We start from the raw sequence: 15,155 nt of genomic DNA on the forward strand, positions 1-15,155 counted from the left end.
TAGCTTATTCCTGGTCTTGTGGAACAAATACTAGAAATTAATATGTCTTCCTTTTTCTGACATCACAAAATGAGCACTTGGGGATTGGGCAAACGAGCATTTGTAGCACAGACACTTCTCTCGTGTTAGAAGGAATTAGAATTTCAAGTTAAAAGGGAAAACTATGTCACAGTAAGACACACACATTCACCACCCCATTTCCAAAGCCACGGCCAGGAGCAGCACAGATGCTGGCAGAGGGAAGAGCACCATGACCTGCCAGCACCACGAAATTCAAGGGGTTTAAGGAATCCAATCCCATTAGCTGTCAGACACCCAGAATTCCAAAGGAGACACAATCCAGAGATAATGGGATCTTTCCCATTCAAGTACCAGATTAATAAAGAGAAGCTTGGGAGAACGAGAAACCACACCCAGAATTCAGGAAAACACAGAAATCCAGTTTGTGAGCTATTCCAGTGCTTCATAAAAACTTTTAATTTCACTGACATTGAGCTGCATACATTACAGGGCTCTTTATCAGGGCTGACTCAGAGGAGAACCTCAACTGAGCATCTGTGTTTTCCTGGAATTCTTTCAAACAATGTCCTTGAAAGAACTGAGAACATCTAGGCCCCGAAGCCACAGTGCAAAATAATATATTGAGATTTCCACGTAGCACACAAAATTCACAAGGCACCGCAAAAACCAAACGAGTTACACAGCTCAAAGTCGGGAGACATTAATCCTCACTGGTCAGCAGGCTGCCCACAGAATTCCCCTAGGATCTGCCCGAGAACTTCTGACTGGACATAGAGAAAGGGAACCCCAAACGCCAGCAGCTGACACATGAAAAAGGAGTCCAGAGGGTTCTGGGCTACGTGGTGCCCAATGGAGGAGACTGTGCTGTGCAGGCGCTGGCTCACCACCCTAACTCTGCCCACGAGGCCGAGCGAGTACTGCACCACCCTGCTAAAGAAGGAAGCGGAGCTACCTGGGGCCCTCTCTGCTGAGGCGGGGATGCTGCTGGCCCGTCCGCTCCCGTCGCTGGCCATGGCGTCCTGCACAGGTCCTTTGGTGTCCTGCAAGAAGGTGGGGGAAGTTAAATCCATGTTCAGGTTGGAATTGCTGTGCGTACTGAACGTGCTGAGTGAGGGATTGAGACACCCCGCAACCATCACGTAAGGCTTGTTTTGTGAAAAACAAACATGTGCCTTCTCAATTTAAGGCTTTAATAAAAAGCTCTGGAAAACAAAGTGGATAGCCAAGAAAGTCAAAGCTGTAAGATCCCTGAAGTCTGCTCCTCTGGGAAATAAAACAGGTGCCATTTTTAGTCTTTATTTTTGGCAGGAAGTATGGCACATATTGGGATGGATCTGTTATCCTTCCAGAAAGGAGTACAGCTCCAGCTTGTACTAATAAAACCTGAGAATCAGGCAGAAGGACAGGCAGCACTGCTTGCACAAAGGAAAATATAATTTAAGGGACGAGGGCAGTTTGCAGCATGCAAGCTTAACAGAACTTAAGAAACCAGCATGTAGCTTGCTCAGAGTATGTGAAAATAATGAAAAGGGGCTTGAGGAGAAAAATTAGGTGTTTTGAATTATAACAGCAAAAGCTGAGGGACTTTTCTGTACTACACAGTGTCTCTCATCCTATATTTACAGCACAAATACTTCTATTATGATAGTATAGGAAAGGGGATATTCTGCCTTTCCATGCAGGTTCCTGTTAACATGCAGCAGACCTTCAAAAATGAAGATATGTGATCTTCATAGCTTATGCAAGAGGAATAGAACTTTATGTTTCAAAAGAAATGCAAACCATTTGTTTCATCTTAAGCAAAACCATGGAGAAACAAAGGAAAATCAGAACTGCTAACATTACTCATTTAGTCTCAGCATACACTGAGAAAGTATTTCAGCTGACAAGAAGAACAAATCAAAATCCTGTTTGGAACAGGATAGTGCATCATTTTATAATAAGTACCAAGAAAAGAGTAGTACTAAGTAGAGGAAGTGCTTTTAAATAAGATTTAGTTGAACTGTAAGTTTTCATGATAGATAAAGCAACTAAATGCACCCTGAATTTTTCTACTTTCTGAAAAACCCCCAAACCATCACACACACACTTTCTCAATATTAAGAATCAAAATCTATTAACACAGCACAGTAGATGAAAATAATGAGTTACCTTTCCTGACAGAGGACCCACTGCTGGCCTCTTCCTCTGAGCATAACCAGAGACTCGGTAACAGTAGTGAGGTTTACAGTAGAATTTACCTGCAGATAAAACACAAATGATGGTCAGCAATAGGAACACAAGAATTTAGCACAATATAAATGTCCATCTCACTGCAACTTATTTTCTGCAGCCCCTCCCGTTGCTCTCTCTAATTTCTTCACTATATGCAGAGGCAAACACTGGCTGAAGTTGTAGCTCCAGCCCTGCTCTCTCCCCTTGTAACTAGGCTCTTTTCCATTGGGTGCCTGACAGCCATTTAGTTTAAAATCCTATCAAACACCAAAGCAAAGCTGTGAGGCTTGTGTGGTATCACATGCTAACAATGCGGCAGTGTGTGAGGAACAAAGAAATCATCACATGAAAAGCTGGCAGAAGCACTTTTGGAAAAAGCAAGAATGAATACAACCAGCAGAGGAAAGTGGGAGAGGACAGTGTTAACTCCCAAAGAACCATCTCTCAAAATGCACAGTGGCTACTTGTAAAAAGGACAATGACTCATTTTCACAAATAAGACCTTTTGTGATCCTGCTGGTTTTACTAACACCCCAGAAGTCTGGAGAGGTTTTTCACTGCTAGCTGAGCACTGTCAGGAAGACAAAGCAGCATTAGCAATACCATCATGCAAATACTACTGGTACTAATAAAAGCAGCAAACTGATAATTACCATAATTACCTTCCACTGTACCTTTGTCAGTGCATCCTGCTTGGCATAGCACTCTCCACTGCTACCCCATTCCTAGAGCTTTGCCATTGCATTCCTAACACATATTCAGACCTCTGCCTCCTCCTCTAATTTCTCTGTGCTGGTATTTGCAAAATGCTTTATGATGGAAAAGTGACAAACATCTTCCTAGAAATCTTTACTTCAATATGTATTTCTTAATGTTTACTCTTACCAAAACCTGCTTTTTGAGATTGTCTAAAATAACAACAACTGAAAAGCTCTTACATAAAAATTCTCAGACTTTGAAGCCTAAAACCAGACAGTGACTGCAGAAGGCTGCAGAATGCCTGTCAGCCCAAACAGCTAGATGAACAGCAACAATGTGTGCATAGCTTTGGTTCTTTAACTCTCAAAGAAAACTCAGAATGAAATACAAGCTACATTTTCACAATTACTGTATTAGATAGGATACCAGAGATTTCTGTTTAGCCACATCTGCTTCATATAACACACAACTGTTGGGCATGTAACATTTCAGAATGAATGCTATAAGCCTGCTGAAACTCCAAGCTTTGTGCTTGCTTCACTGAGAACTGTCTGGCCATAACTGCACACACAAGCATGCTTGCAGAGCGAATTACTAAAAATCTGGTGGTCAAAACTGTTTCAAGCCCCTACAGCTGACAGAGGAGCTCAGTCTGTCACTGCTTAACAGACAGTCAGATATTCAGTTGCTTGTGAGTGCTCAAAATAACAGCAGTGCTCAAAAAATGCTTTTCTCCAACTTTGATTTCTGACAAAGATGTTACTTTTATGTTGATTTCAAAATTACACTGGCCCCTTTAAACTTGCATGCCATCTCTGCTGACCTTCCAGACAAGCAATAAAGGGGTTTCTATTCCTTACTGGGAGTCTGGTTTGATGATTCTAAGTTTCCTCATCTCTTCATAACCCAGCAAATCCATTACTTAAAGTCATTATATTATGCATTAGTTCTTTTAGTTCTTTTTGCCCCTTAAACCAGATGGTGTTTCCACAGCCATTTTTCTACCCAGTATAAATTAAAAGATTCTTCTTAGCTATGGAGTGGATACCCATCAATTTCAAACTGCATAGAATATTTTGGAGTGTCATCCCGTGACACCAATTTAAAATTTTTACTTCATATTTGCCTCAATTAGTAGGAGAAATACTGGTATTAACATTTCTTTTCTTGTTATTCTGTTTTCTATACCATTATGTCTACAATCAAATCCTTGGAACCTTACTTGTCACTAGTTTTACACCATTTTGCCCTTGTTTTCCTACTGAAATTGGATTAAAGACAGGCAGCTGTGTAAGAAAATAAATGCATGCCTGCTGATGTGAATCAACATTTACCTGAAATACTTTCTAATACATGTTCTTTAGAAAATGTGACATCTTTGTCAACCACTGCTCAAACAAATATTTTAATATATAGCTACCCTTACAAGGAAATCACTTTTCACAAGTGATGGATGATCTTAAATTGTTACTTTCAATATGCAAGCTTTGTTGATAAAGTGAGTTTCACCTGCTGCCCTATTGTCTTGTTTCTCAGACTTGTAGGGTAAATCTGAAGCTTCCCTTCATTCTTGGCATGTTAGATTCTTTTAATTGAGACATCAGCAAGTTTTGTAATTGCATTCTTTTCTCCTTAAGTCATTACTGAATCTTCAGTAACTACTGCTACAACACTTTAACAATGACTTACCTGTACTCAACTTTAAAGTTCCATGTTTTCTATATAAACAGAACTTAGCTTGTAAAGACCTATTATCAACAACCCCTGACTATGAAGTTCCTATTTTATTACATCTAAAATAAACACACAGAGTTGGACAGTTCTGGTATCTTTAAGAAGAACAAGCTGACCGCATTTCTCTCCAACTTGTTATTTTCTCTTAAGTGGTATTAACACTCAGGAGTTTTATTTAAATATTGTCAGATGAGGACAGTAAAAGGTCTAGCCTTCAAACTCAGCCTGTAAAGCTTTTTCAAGTCTCCAGTTTTTATGTGTTTCCCCACATTCTAGCAGCTCTTAATGATGCCCTAAGTTTAGATTTCATATTTTTCAGATTCTGGTCTGCCTTAATGTGTAACTCTGAACTTTATATGAAGTGTTGGAAAGTTCTTTTCACAGCTTAGTCAGACAAAACCATCCTTTTCCAGCCCCCCGTTGTAGCTTTGAGTCCAAAAGTGTGAACAACAGGGAATTGAGGAGAGCAATCTGGGAGGATGGGAATTCATAACCTGAAGCTGTAATTGGACAATTAAACCCAATATGTAAATGGACCAAAACTTATAAAAGTGTCAAAACTCGTGATCAGCTGTCCATTGTGGAAGCTCAGGGCACCAGGAATATTTCTCTGTCTGCTCTGGGGTGCCCTGACCCCCAGGGGAGCTCTGACTTTGACCAACATTCACGGAGAAAGCTCCCTAGACTTCAAGATAGACCAGAATCCACAAAAGTGTGAAACAGATTATAGAGAGCAGTGTAGGTGTAGCACTTAGCTGAGAAACTTAGGTTTTGGAATTTTTAATATGTTGTGGATGGAAGCAAGATGGAGGGCACAGGGTTTCTTCTTCATGCTTCTTCCTTCTTCATGGGTTTGGGTAGCATTTTGTAACTGGGCAGAAAAGTCCACACTGGGGGCTCTTTGGGATCAGTTATTGGGTTAAAAGGGAAAATAATCTAGGTGTCAGTTCTTAATTGGGTAGTTTAGTCTTAAAAGACCTTGTAACAAGAGATTGTTGGCCATTTTGTGCCTTCTAATGAAAAACTGCTGAACTCACAGTAGTGAGACTGTTCTACTGATAAGAAATAATAAACACTTGAGTCTAAACATGAACTACTGTCTCAAGTGCCTTCAATCCAGACCCAGAGAAACCAACAACTGGGACCCCCATAGTCCATCTTGAGTGGAGCCACAGCCAGGCTCTTGAGCCGCCCAAGATGTAACCTTTGAAGGCTTTTAATAAATCCCTATTTTATTCCTTTAACTCTATCTAGCCTCTGTTCCAGGCAGCCTCTCTGGGCATCACTACGATGTTGTATGAACTCCTATGAATTTGGCTGCTCTGCTGCCGCCATAACCCGGCCACAGGAAATCCACAAAGCTCCAAGAACTTCAGAGATGGTGTCCGGGGAATGGAAACTACCCTCTTCCCTAACTCACCAAGTAATTTTTAAGTGCCAGAAGGGCCTGGTGCCTTACCGTCCTCGATGTCGTAGGCGTAGGAGGACAGGCGCAGCGTGGTGGCGCAGTACTCGCACTTGAAGCAGCTGCGGTGGAAGAACTTGCCCTCGGCGCTGAGCCGCTCCATCACGTAGACCCGCTTGCGGCAGAAGTAGCACACGTCGCTGCCTCCCAGGTTCTGGGGGAACTCCTTCTTCAGCGAGCCCTGGACACAAAGAGGGATGGGTGAATTTGTGTGTGTCCAGCCTCGCCGAGATCACGCACCCAGGTCATGTTTTCTCTTCGTTTATGTGGATACGGGAGCACCTGGATACTGCTGCAGTTCTCAAACACAACTCATGGTTTTAACCAGGACATCAAAAACTAACCTTGTTGTCCAGGATAAAGGATCCTAGGATGCCATGCCTACATATATCAGGAGTAAAGTTCTGGGTAGATGAGTGGACACCAGTACTATTAATGATGACCCTGAAATCAGTGACTGAAGGAGGCATACAAAGAAAGGCAAAACCATTAGAACACCCTCAAACAGCAATTCTTAGACCTACATTACCAAAGTCAGTGTCTCCTCCAGAAAGCAGCAGTGCAGAAGTGTTATGAACAGTTTTCTCAATTCATTATGCCCAATCTTTGGATGCTGGCATTAGATTAAAACATTTGGAAAAGGAAACAAGGACAGGAGTGAGGGTGGATGGAGAAAGGGAAACAAATCTCCCACAAAGCTACGACAGATTCCATCAGTGGTGTAACAAAACTCACAAAACTGGTGGACACTCACAAAACTTGAGATCTACACGACATCTAAGCACAAACACACGTCATCTCTGGCACATTTCTTACCAGTTCCTTCTTGTCTAGAAGGGTTTTGGGCTGCTCTTTCCTTTGAAGCTGATTGGCTATCTGCTCAGCCAATGAGCTCACTCCGCCTGTGTACATCTTTATGTACTTCTACCAGATGGGTTGAATAAAACAAGAGTGATGTGAGAAAAGAAAAAAAGAATCAAATTAAAAAAAAAAATAACTAGAATGATGAGAGGTTAGGTGGTGAAAAGGTGCAGAGAGGTCAAATCATGCCAAGACAGTGGACAAATAAAGTGACAAGTAGTAATAGCAAAGCCAGTGTCATCAGAAATCACCAGTACAGTCCAGGATCACCTGTAGGAACGGACAGGAAGGCTTGTATTTTGTATTTTTAAAGTGTTCCAGAAATACTATGAAGATGAAGGGAGCAGATCTTATTTTCATCTGTGGGGTATTTTGTCCCTGGAAACGTATGTAGAGACACTTATAAAAGATGAGGCTAAATATAAGTTAGATTTTGAGCTTCCAGGTAAAATTGACATCAGAAACAAAGATTTTTTTTTTTTAGAAGGCATGTTACAAAGTCTAATGCAACATGCTGATTTACAACAGTATATTTGTATACTTTGCACCTGGAAAGAATTAATTTACAGACCATTCACAGAGCAGGGAGAAGCCCTTAACTACAGAACTCACAGTGAGTGAGTTCTTCCAGTGCTAAAAATACACAGAGGTTTATATGGAAAAAGATGGAAGAGCCTTCATCCAATGCATTAAAGCCATACCTGCATACATCTGGAACATATATTTGTTCAACCCTGAACACAGCTTTATGACTTGGCTTTTCTCCACCATGGGCACAGACAGACTCCAAAACTCTGGATATCTAAAAACCCTCCAGTATTTTCAGCAGTCTAGGCAAGTTGGCTGTTACCTTAGATGGTACCAAATGAGTGTCTGCAAGCCAAATTCCATCACTGCAGGAGTGGAGAAAGTGTTTTTCACAGGAAACACAACCACTGGCAGTAATTACATGGTTAAGAAAATGAGGTGGTTACATCCATGTTAGCTCAATCACACTGCAAACGCCACGGATTTGACTCGGAGCAGCAAAGAGCACGCCAAGCAACTTCCCTTTTCCACACTAAGCAGCATCATGAATGTTTCTAGCTGGATTCTCAGCTAATACAGGATCAGAGAGCCACTCAGCTTCTAGCAAGTGTGAAATGCCAAGGGTAACAGAAGGAAAGTTGTATCTCAAAACCCCTTTTACTTATAGCAAAACTTGCTTGAAGCACAGTAATTATTTCCCTCAACTAATAACTAATTTAATCTGTGTGGTTATCAGCCTTTTAGGAATGTTTAAAACCTTCACAAGTTCAGACATGAGAACAGTAGGAAGCATCAGAGAAACTGAAATTCAGCACAGAATGAGTACTTTGGGGAAAAAGATTATGAAAATGGAGTGCTCAGTCAGAGATTACTGCTGCTGTCACTACAGTCCTAATTCCTAAAGCTCTCTGTCACTGCAGTAATGAGGGGAGGGTTTATTTCTACATAGAATTTATACCTGTCTACTGATTCCATTCCAAGAGATAGAACACTTGCAGTATTTCTATATGCAAGAAATAACAAATCATTTGTCTTTGAGTCTCCAGGGTCCATGTGTTTCCAAGTTCCACATACATATGTGTAGAGCTGCTTTTCAATGACACATCTTGTTAAACTTTACATTTTAAATGGTGCTCACTTCTAAAATTTTCTTCAGCATTGATTTTTAACTGGCAACCATAATAATTTGGCCAAGAGTTTTCCATTTCCACTGAATGATCAGAGCTTTTGAGGCTTTTTGAGTTTTCTTAGAAGAGAGACGAAGCATTTCCAGGGGAAAAACTTCCTTCTAGCTGAACCAGGTTTCCCCTGATCAAGTTTTGATTTGAAACCTTCAACTGCAGATGCTCCAGCATCTTTAAAATTTTACCAGCACGTAAGAAGTTCCATGGTAAAAAAATGAACATGTTAACTCACAGTACCTTAGAATATTTGGTGTGAGAAATTTACTTGCTGAATTTTTAATTTGGGCTTGTGTGTTTCTGATTTGTTTTGCTTTTTGCCTACATATCACATATGGCCTAATTATGGGTATTAAGTGAAGCATTTTATCTTTCTTTCCCTGGTATTCAAGACATACAACATTCTGCAACATTTTTAAAAGGAGGGAAAGAACTGTTCCAGCTTAGGTCAAACCAAGTTCCTGCTGTTTACGTAGGGCAACTGTAACTAGTTCAAATTCTCAGTGATCTTTCAAAAAGCCAAAGCACTTTTTATTTCACACTGTCCATTAATCACGTATGCACATTCTGTTTAGCCCAAAACTTCAACAAAAGCAGCAAGCAAAACCAGAAAGCTCCACCGCAAAGCCAGAAGGACTATCAGTGCTCCAAACCCCTGGTTTGAGTGAGAGATGCACCACAAACTTCTCACAGACACCAAATGTTAAAAACATTTAGTTCCAAACTGCTTTATGGCTGGCAACACCCGAGCTGTGCCAGGCACAGGCTGCCCCTGGCTTCTCCTTTGTGCACAGAGAAGCACAGAGGCTCTGCAGGTGAAGCAGTGCCAGCCTGGCTGTGTCCTGTGGGTGTCCTTGGCAAGCAGAGGCAGCTGAGTGCACCTGGAGTGCTCAGGTGAGGGCTACCTGTCGGAGGGAGTCGGAGGAGGGTGAGGAAGGGCGGTTGGAAGAGCGGAGGCTAAGGGAGAGCTCCCACTGGTCAACAAAGAATCGGCGAGACGGCTCCGTCTCGGGCTAAAACATAAAATAAACATCAACACAATCATACATGTGCTCTTCTAACGGAGAAGAGAAAATTAAAAACCCAGCCCAAGCCTTTCTGGCTACCATCAAGAACAATTTTTTAAGGACTCTTACAGGAAAACTTTGAGAAAAATACCCAGGGTATCTTTACTTTCTCCCTAGCGAGGCAGAGTAGTTATTCTAAATTTGCTCTTTATTAGGTTTTACATTATTTAGGACCATTTGGAAACAGTTACCTACTTCCACAGATGTCCAACCTCCTGTAATTCAACCAACTAAGCCACTGGCAAAGACCCCAAATCAATTTCCTCTGCTCCTTCTGTATCTCCCATTGTTCTCTATTACTGGCCCAAGGCACTAAAGATCATCTTTCAGGCCATGTGAGACCTCTTCTACATTTTAACTATGTAAACCAAAAGTCTGCTCTCCTGGGGGGCAGAAGAGAAAGAAGTTAGCTTGTATGTATTTCCAGTAATTAACAGCAAATTTCCAACCTAAAATTTACTGTAAACAGATTAGAAACACTGAACAAAATAAAGAACGTATCAATATAAAATAACCTGCTGATCTTGATTATCAAATGGCAAAGAATAAATCTCAGACTGAGAACCTGCATCCTTCTGAAACTGGTTCCTCACAGGAGAACCCAACATTTCGTCTTCTAATATGTCCTTGTCATTATCTCTACAGATGATTATGCCCATCTCCCAAGAAATACTTCATATAAGTAGGAAAAAAGTTGGAATTATCAGACAAACAGGACTGGAAGAAACTGTGCATTCCTAAAAATTATAGTCTGGAAAGAAAAAAAATATGCACATTACAAATAACTGGCTTTCTTAAAAAAAAAATTATGGTTTTAGTTAAAAAAAGGAAAACTAAATGTCATGTAACTGCATGACCCATGAAAATAGCTACTTCTAGCCACTTGGAATAGGCTAACCTCAAGATTAAATTTACTGAGCAAAATGCAAAAGAGCTTGGCTTTCACAATTTCCCCAATTTATGGAAATATAATTGCTCATACAAAAATTTTCTGTACATCAACATTTAATCAAGTTTTTTCTCTGAAAATGTCCTTACTTTGCTAAGTCTTCTCTCTCTCAGTATTTTTCTTGTTTTCTTCCCTTAAGTCCCACATCATAATCCATCATTGCTTGCAGTGTTCCAACATCTGTTTCCTTTTTCCTCTCTGCCCTACCCACTTTATGCTTTCCTCTACTTCGTGTTTTCAATCTCTCCCTCTTTTTAATTCTGCACAATAGAAAAATTAGAAATTATTTTTGAAATTGTCTATCTTTGCATCTCCATGCTCAGAAGGAGCTTAAAAATTGCCAGAGAGCACTACAAAAGGTAGGAGCAGGTATTTTGGTCGATCTTCATTTCTGTGTCATCATTTTAACTGGATAAGGAAATGCACATGACCATTGTGGGCCTTGCTTGAAATACTAAGTCATGGCACCCATTAACAAAGAGATGCCATTATGTTTAAAGTAGTCTTCTTATTCAGGCCTCCATAGCTAAAATTTCAAATCCAGGCAAAAGTTTGTTGTTCCTTCTTGGAGAACAGCTTTTGAGATTTTAGCCATCAGAAAAAGATGGCATCCCCAAAAAAACCCCAGCAATGGAAAGTGACCTAGATGTCACAAAATTCTTTTTAGTAGGGCTTACAAAAGTTCTGCCCACCAGCAAAAGTTCGGGGACTGTTTATGCTCCAAGCCCAAGAACACAGCTTGATTTGGGATGGTTAACTCAAAACAGTTAAGAATAAAATCACTTCTGTGATTTTATGCTTTCCAAAAAAGCACTCTGCAGTTTGCCAAGCACTGCTGAAGATAACTGAAAACAGAGAGCAACCAAAGAAACCACAGTTCAAACTGGCATGCTCCCATAGCCCAAAGACAACAGACTGCAGAGAAAATTAGGCACAAAAACGAAACAAAACAAAACTGTACACTGCAATCAAAGACAATCTGCACAAACTGCCAGCTCTACCATTGGAAACTACTGCACAGGAAGGATGGACACACAAGTAGTACTACAGAGCTAGGGATTAAGCTTGGAAAATGTGAATATTCTTGCTTCCAGAATCAAGTAAAATTTGCGAGCGACTGACTGCTAAATGACCACTGTGAGATGACTTGATCCAGAGCCCGGCTGGTTTTCAGCATTTATTCTGAAGTTTAGTGGCTGCTTTTTACTTCATTGTTTACATTCTGTTTTGAGGAACAGAAAGGGTTGCTCACCAAACAAGGAGACAGCTAAGAAAAGGCAAGTCAAATAAAGACACTACAAATCAAGACAAAAATAGTCTTGATGGTTGTTTTAACCACATGACTGTAGAGCAGTGGCCATCGTAGCTTGGTGATTTTTTTTTTTCTTTCTCTGCCCCATGATTTCACCTGTACCCAGGAGAGTGGATAGGCAGGGCTGCAGTCACCTGATGCCTCAGTGCACGTCTGGACTCCAGGAGGGCAGCCAGCTGACATGCCCTTTGCTCAACACTCATGGGCACTTGGTCATGAGAAAATAAACGAGGAGATCTCTGCGAGACGAGGAAGGAGGCAGGATGTAAACAAACCAGCACAAAAAGGAATGGACACCAAAATGCCAGCCAAAAGGTATGACATTCACATGCACAACAGTAACAAAAGCTCTCATGTGAAAACTGGGGTTTTCTTCCCCCAGTATCTGCTTTTCTAATGAAGTGCTACATTTTGACCCTCAGGGGCAAGAAAAAAAATGGTTACATTAATTGTTATTCACAACTCTTCCTAGGACTGCTGCAGCCAAAATCAAACAAGCGCACAGCCTCTCTCTCTGGCATTACCATCAAAAAATAATTTTAAAATGTGGCTATATCATGCACCAAGGGCCTTATTTGTCAGTCTATTTCCCCATAATTCTGCATTCTCAAGGACTTCCTTTAAATTTCTCAATCTGTACTTATTTGTTTCTTAGATTTTGTGCACAGAAACATTTTAGGATAATGTATTTCGGTTCTCATAAAGAATGTATTAATTTCTTAAAGATGGTGGTATATGCAAAGTAAATACTTCACATGCCAAAGAGAGCATGTTTAATGAGCCTGTCTAAATAAAGCAAAGAACAGCAAAATCAAACACGCACAGAAGCTGCCAGTTTTACTTATGCAACTTCACTGTCCTACTTGTTCTTATTGCACTACATGTCAATACATCCCAGGCACAATATTTGACACCTCTGCTATTCTGGTCTTTCATATCAGTGTTCCTAAACTGTTGTGTGGTGCACTTGGTGACATGAAAAAAGACCTGGCAAGTGGCCTGCCATATATGTCAGACTACCACTGCAGTATCACACAGCCTTCAGCTAATTTGTTTATAGAATACAAAAGGAAATGGACAGAAACTACAAACATGTGCATCAAGAAATCTGAGGCTTGATCTGTCAAGAATGCCAGGGTGCTGCTCTGTATTACTAATTGTCCTCCAATGCAGAGCAGAAAACTGAGTTCACACCCAGTTTACAGGAAACACTTTTCCCATTCAGATGCATTAATAATACTCTCTACTTTAAAGCTGCTTTCTGTTCCACCTACTCCTTCCTACTAGATCATTTTCACTAAAACTGGGGCCTGTTATGAAGCTGTGGGTTTCTGTGTCATTGCAGACACGTGTATTCATTCTCTACTGCCTATCAGAAAACACTCGGCCCACAAGAGGCTTTTGTTAGAACACATTCTGGAAGTTGCAACAGTTTTATTGCTGGCTCCCATTTATGACTTAATTCATTCAAAGCCTGTACTGGAATGTCAATTAATTTGTCAATATGAATTCAAATCAACCGGTCCTTTTGAGTGCCTATCTTTTATTTTCCCATGCTTCTGTATAATACTGAGCCATTCAGACAAACTGTTGAATATTTCATTGTTAAGAAGGCTTCAAAGTCTCCATACTAAATAATGCCTCATCATTTTTCCTTTTACTTTGGCCTGTAGGAGGCAAGATGGAATGCCAGTTGTTTAACCATCCAGAAAGCAAGCGGTGAACACAATGCAACCATGTTCGCATCAATTAGCACAAAACATAACTCTTCTTGTTCTGCTACAGCCACAGCATACTTCCCTAAAGAGGTGTAAGAGACAAAGAAGAATGAGAAGAGCTCAAGTGCTTGACCTAGGGCAAAATAAAAGCATATAGCAAACTGCTGAAGAAGGCTTGTTATGCATTTGTGTGGGTGTCACACAGGAAGGATTGCTCCTGACTGACTCTCAGCAGTTCCAGCGTGTTAACAGCAGCATTAGGATAAGTGTGCTTCCCCACCCCCTGTATTTGACCTCTGTATTGCACACATCCACCGCAGCTCTGTGTCATCAGCACCCATGCCATTTGTTCATGCTTTTTTACCCTTTCCTGTCTGGGCCTCAGCTCCCCGGGATAGCCAGCACCAGGTTCCCTGAATCTCTGCAGGCAACAAATGATAGCTTAAAAACAATCACAGACCAACTTCCTAATCAAAACACATTTTATCTGATTTTTCTTATGATGCAGGCAGAAAAGAAGCCACAAGAGCAGAAGTTTGTTAAGTATATTCCAAACCTGGCAATAACAAGTTGGCTCCTGTAGAGAATTTTTTTTAAGTATATATTCATATTAGGTCTATAAACAAAAACATAATACCACAATGTAATCAAATTAGTGCAATAAAGATGATAAGACACTCAGTATAACTCATACTGTGATGTTAGTTCAGAGGAAGGAGATAGAGAGTTTAAGAGAAGTGGCAGAATAAATGCAGTAGAAGAGTAGAATTAAAGGTTTTAAAAGACATCAGTATAACATGGATACAGATCCATCTGACTTGCTATGAGGCCTAGGCCAAGACAATTTTAGGGGAAAAAAAAAATCATTCCTAAGGAAAAAGAATGCCTCCAAAAGCAGATTACTCTTGACTGTCTCTAACATCAGTTCTGTAGGACAGAGGATAAAAATTCCTGAGTTAAAAGAAGGAAGACTTCCATAAAACACAACATAGAAAATGGTCAAAATACACTTGGCAGTAGCTGGCCTTCATGACTAAACTAGGCAACCAAAAAGACACAGGACAAACAAACACTTGGAGAGGTGACAGAAGGAAAATATAGAGCTACAAGATTCTTAGTGAGTGAAAACTAATTCCTCTACATGGAAAATGAACCCCACACTACAGATTAGAAGGTAAAACTCAGCATTTAACTGCCTTAGTTTCTCCATCTGTAAGGCTGGGGAAAACCTTTCTTCTTTCATAAAATGTTTCCAACCAAATTTGCAAAGGATTTTGACACGAGGCAGGCAGCTAGCTATCACATCATCTGATATTACACTGCAGTTTAAATGCAGGTTTTGCTCACCCATTCTACCTAGATGTCCTCTCCTATATCTTTCTTGAAAAGGCTGCTGCTCACAGCAT

At 40.5% G+C, this 15,155-nt stretch overlaps 1 protein-coding gene across 17 annotated transcripts in view; it reads right to left on the reverse strand.

Moving 5' to 3' along the window:
• MICAL3 (microtubule associated monooxygenase, calponin and LIM domain containing 3) overlaps window positions 1-15,155 on the reverse strand; it is a 158,881-nt gene that overhangs the window by 64,698 nt on the left and 79,028 nt on the right. For 15 of the 17 annotated variants that reach the window (XM_064421310.1, XM_064421320.1, XM_064421315.1 and 12 more), the window contains 3 exons: window positions 6,128-6,314; window positions 2,173-2,261; window positions 974-1,061 (listed from right to left, as the gene is read on the reverse strand). In XM_064421310.1, coding sequence (XP_064277380.1) covers window positions 974-1,061; window positions 2,173-2,261; window positions 6,128-6,314 — 364 coding nt within the window. Of the gene's footprint in view, window positions 1-973; window positions 1,062-2,172; window positions 2,262-6,127; window positions 6,315-6,895; window positions 7,058-9,608; window positions 9,717-12,165; window positions 12,271-14,113; window positions 14,171-15,155 lie in introns of those variants that run through there. The other 2 variants (XM_064421319.1, XM_064421317.1) reach the window with 2 other exon arrangements.

Source organism: Passer domesticus, chromosome 5 (genome assembly GCF_036417665.1).
Source record: "Passer domesticus isolate bPasDom1 chromosome 5, bPasDom1.hap1, whole genome shotgun sequence".
Lineage (NCBI taxonomy): Eukaryota > Metazoa > Chordata > Aves > Passeriformes > Passeridae > Passer > Passer domesticus.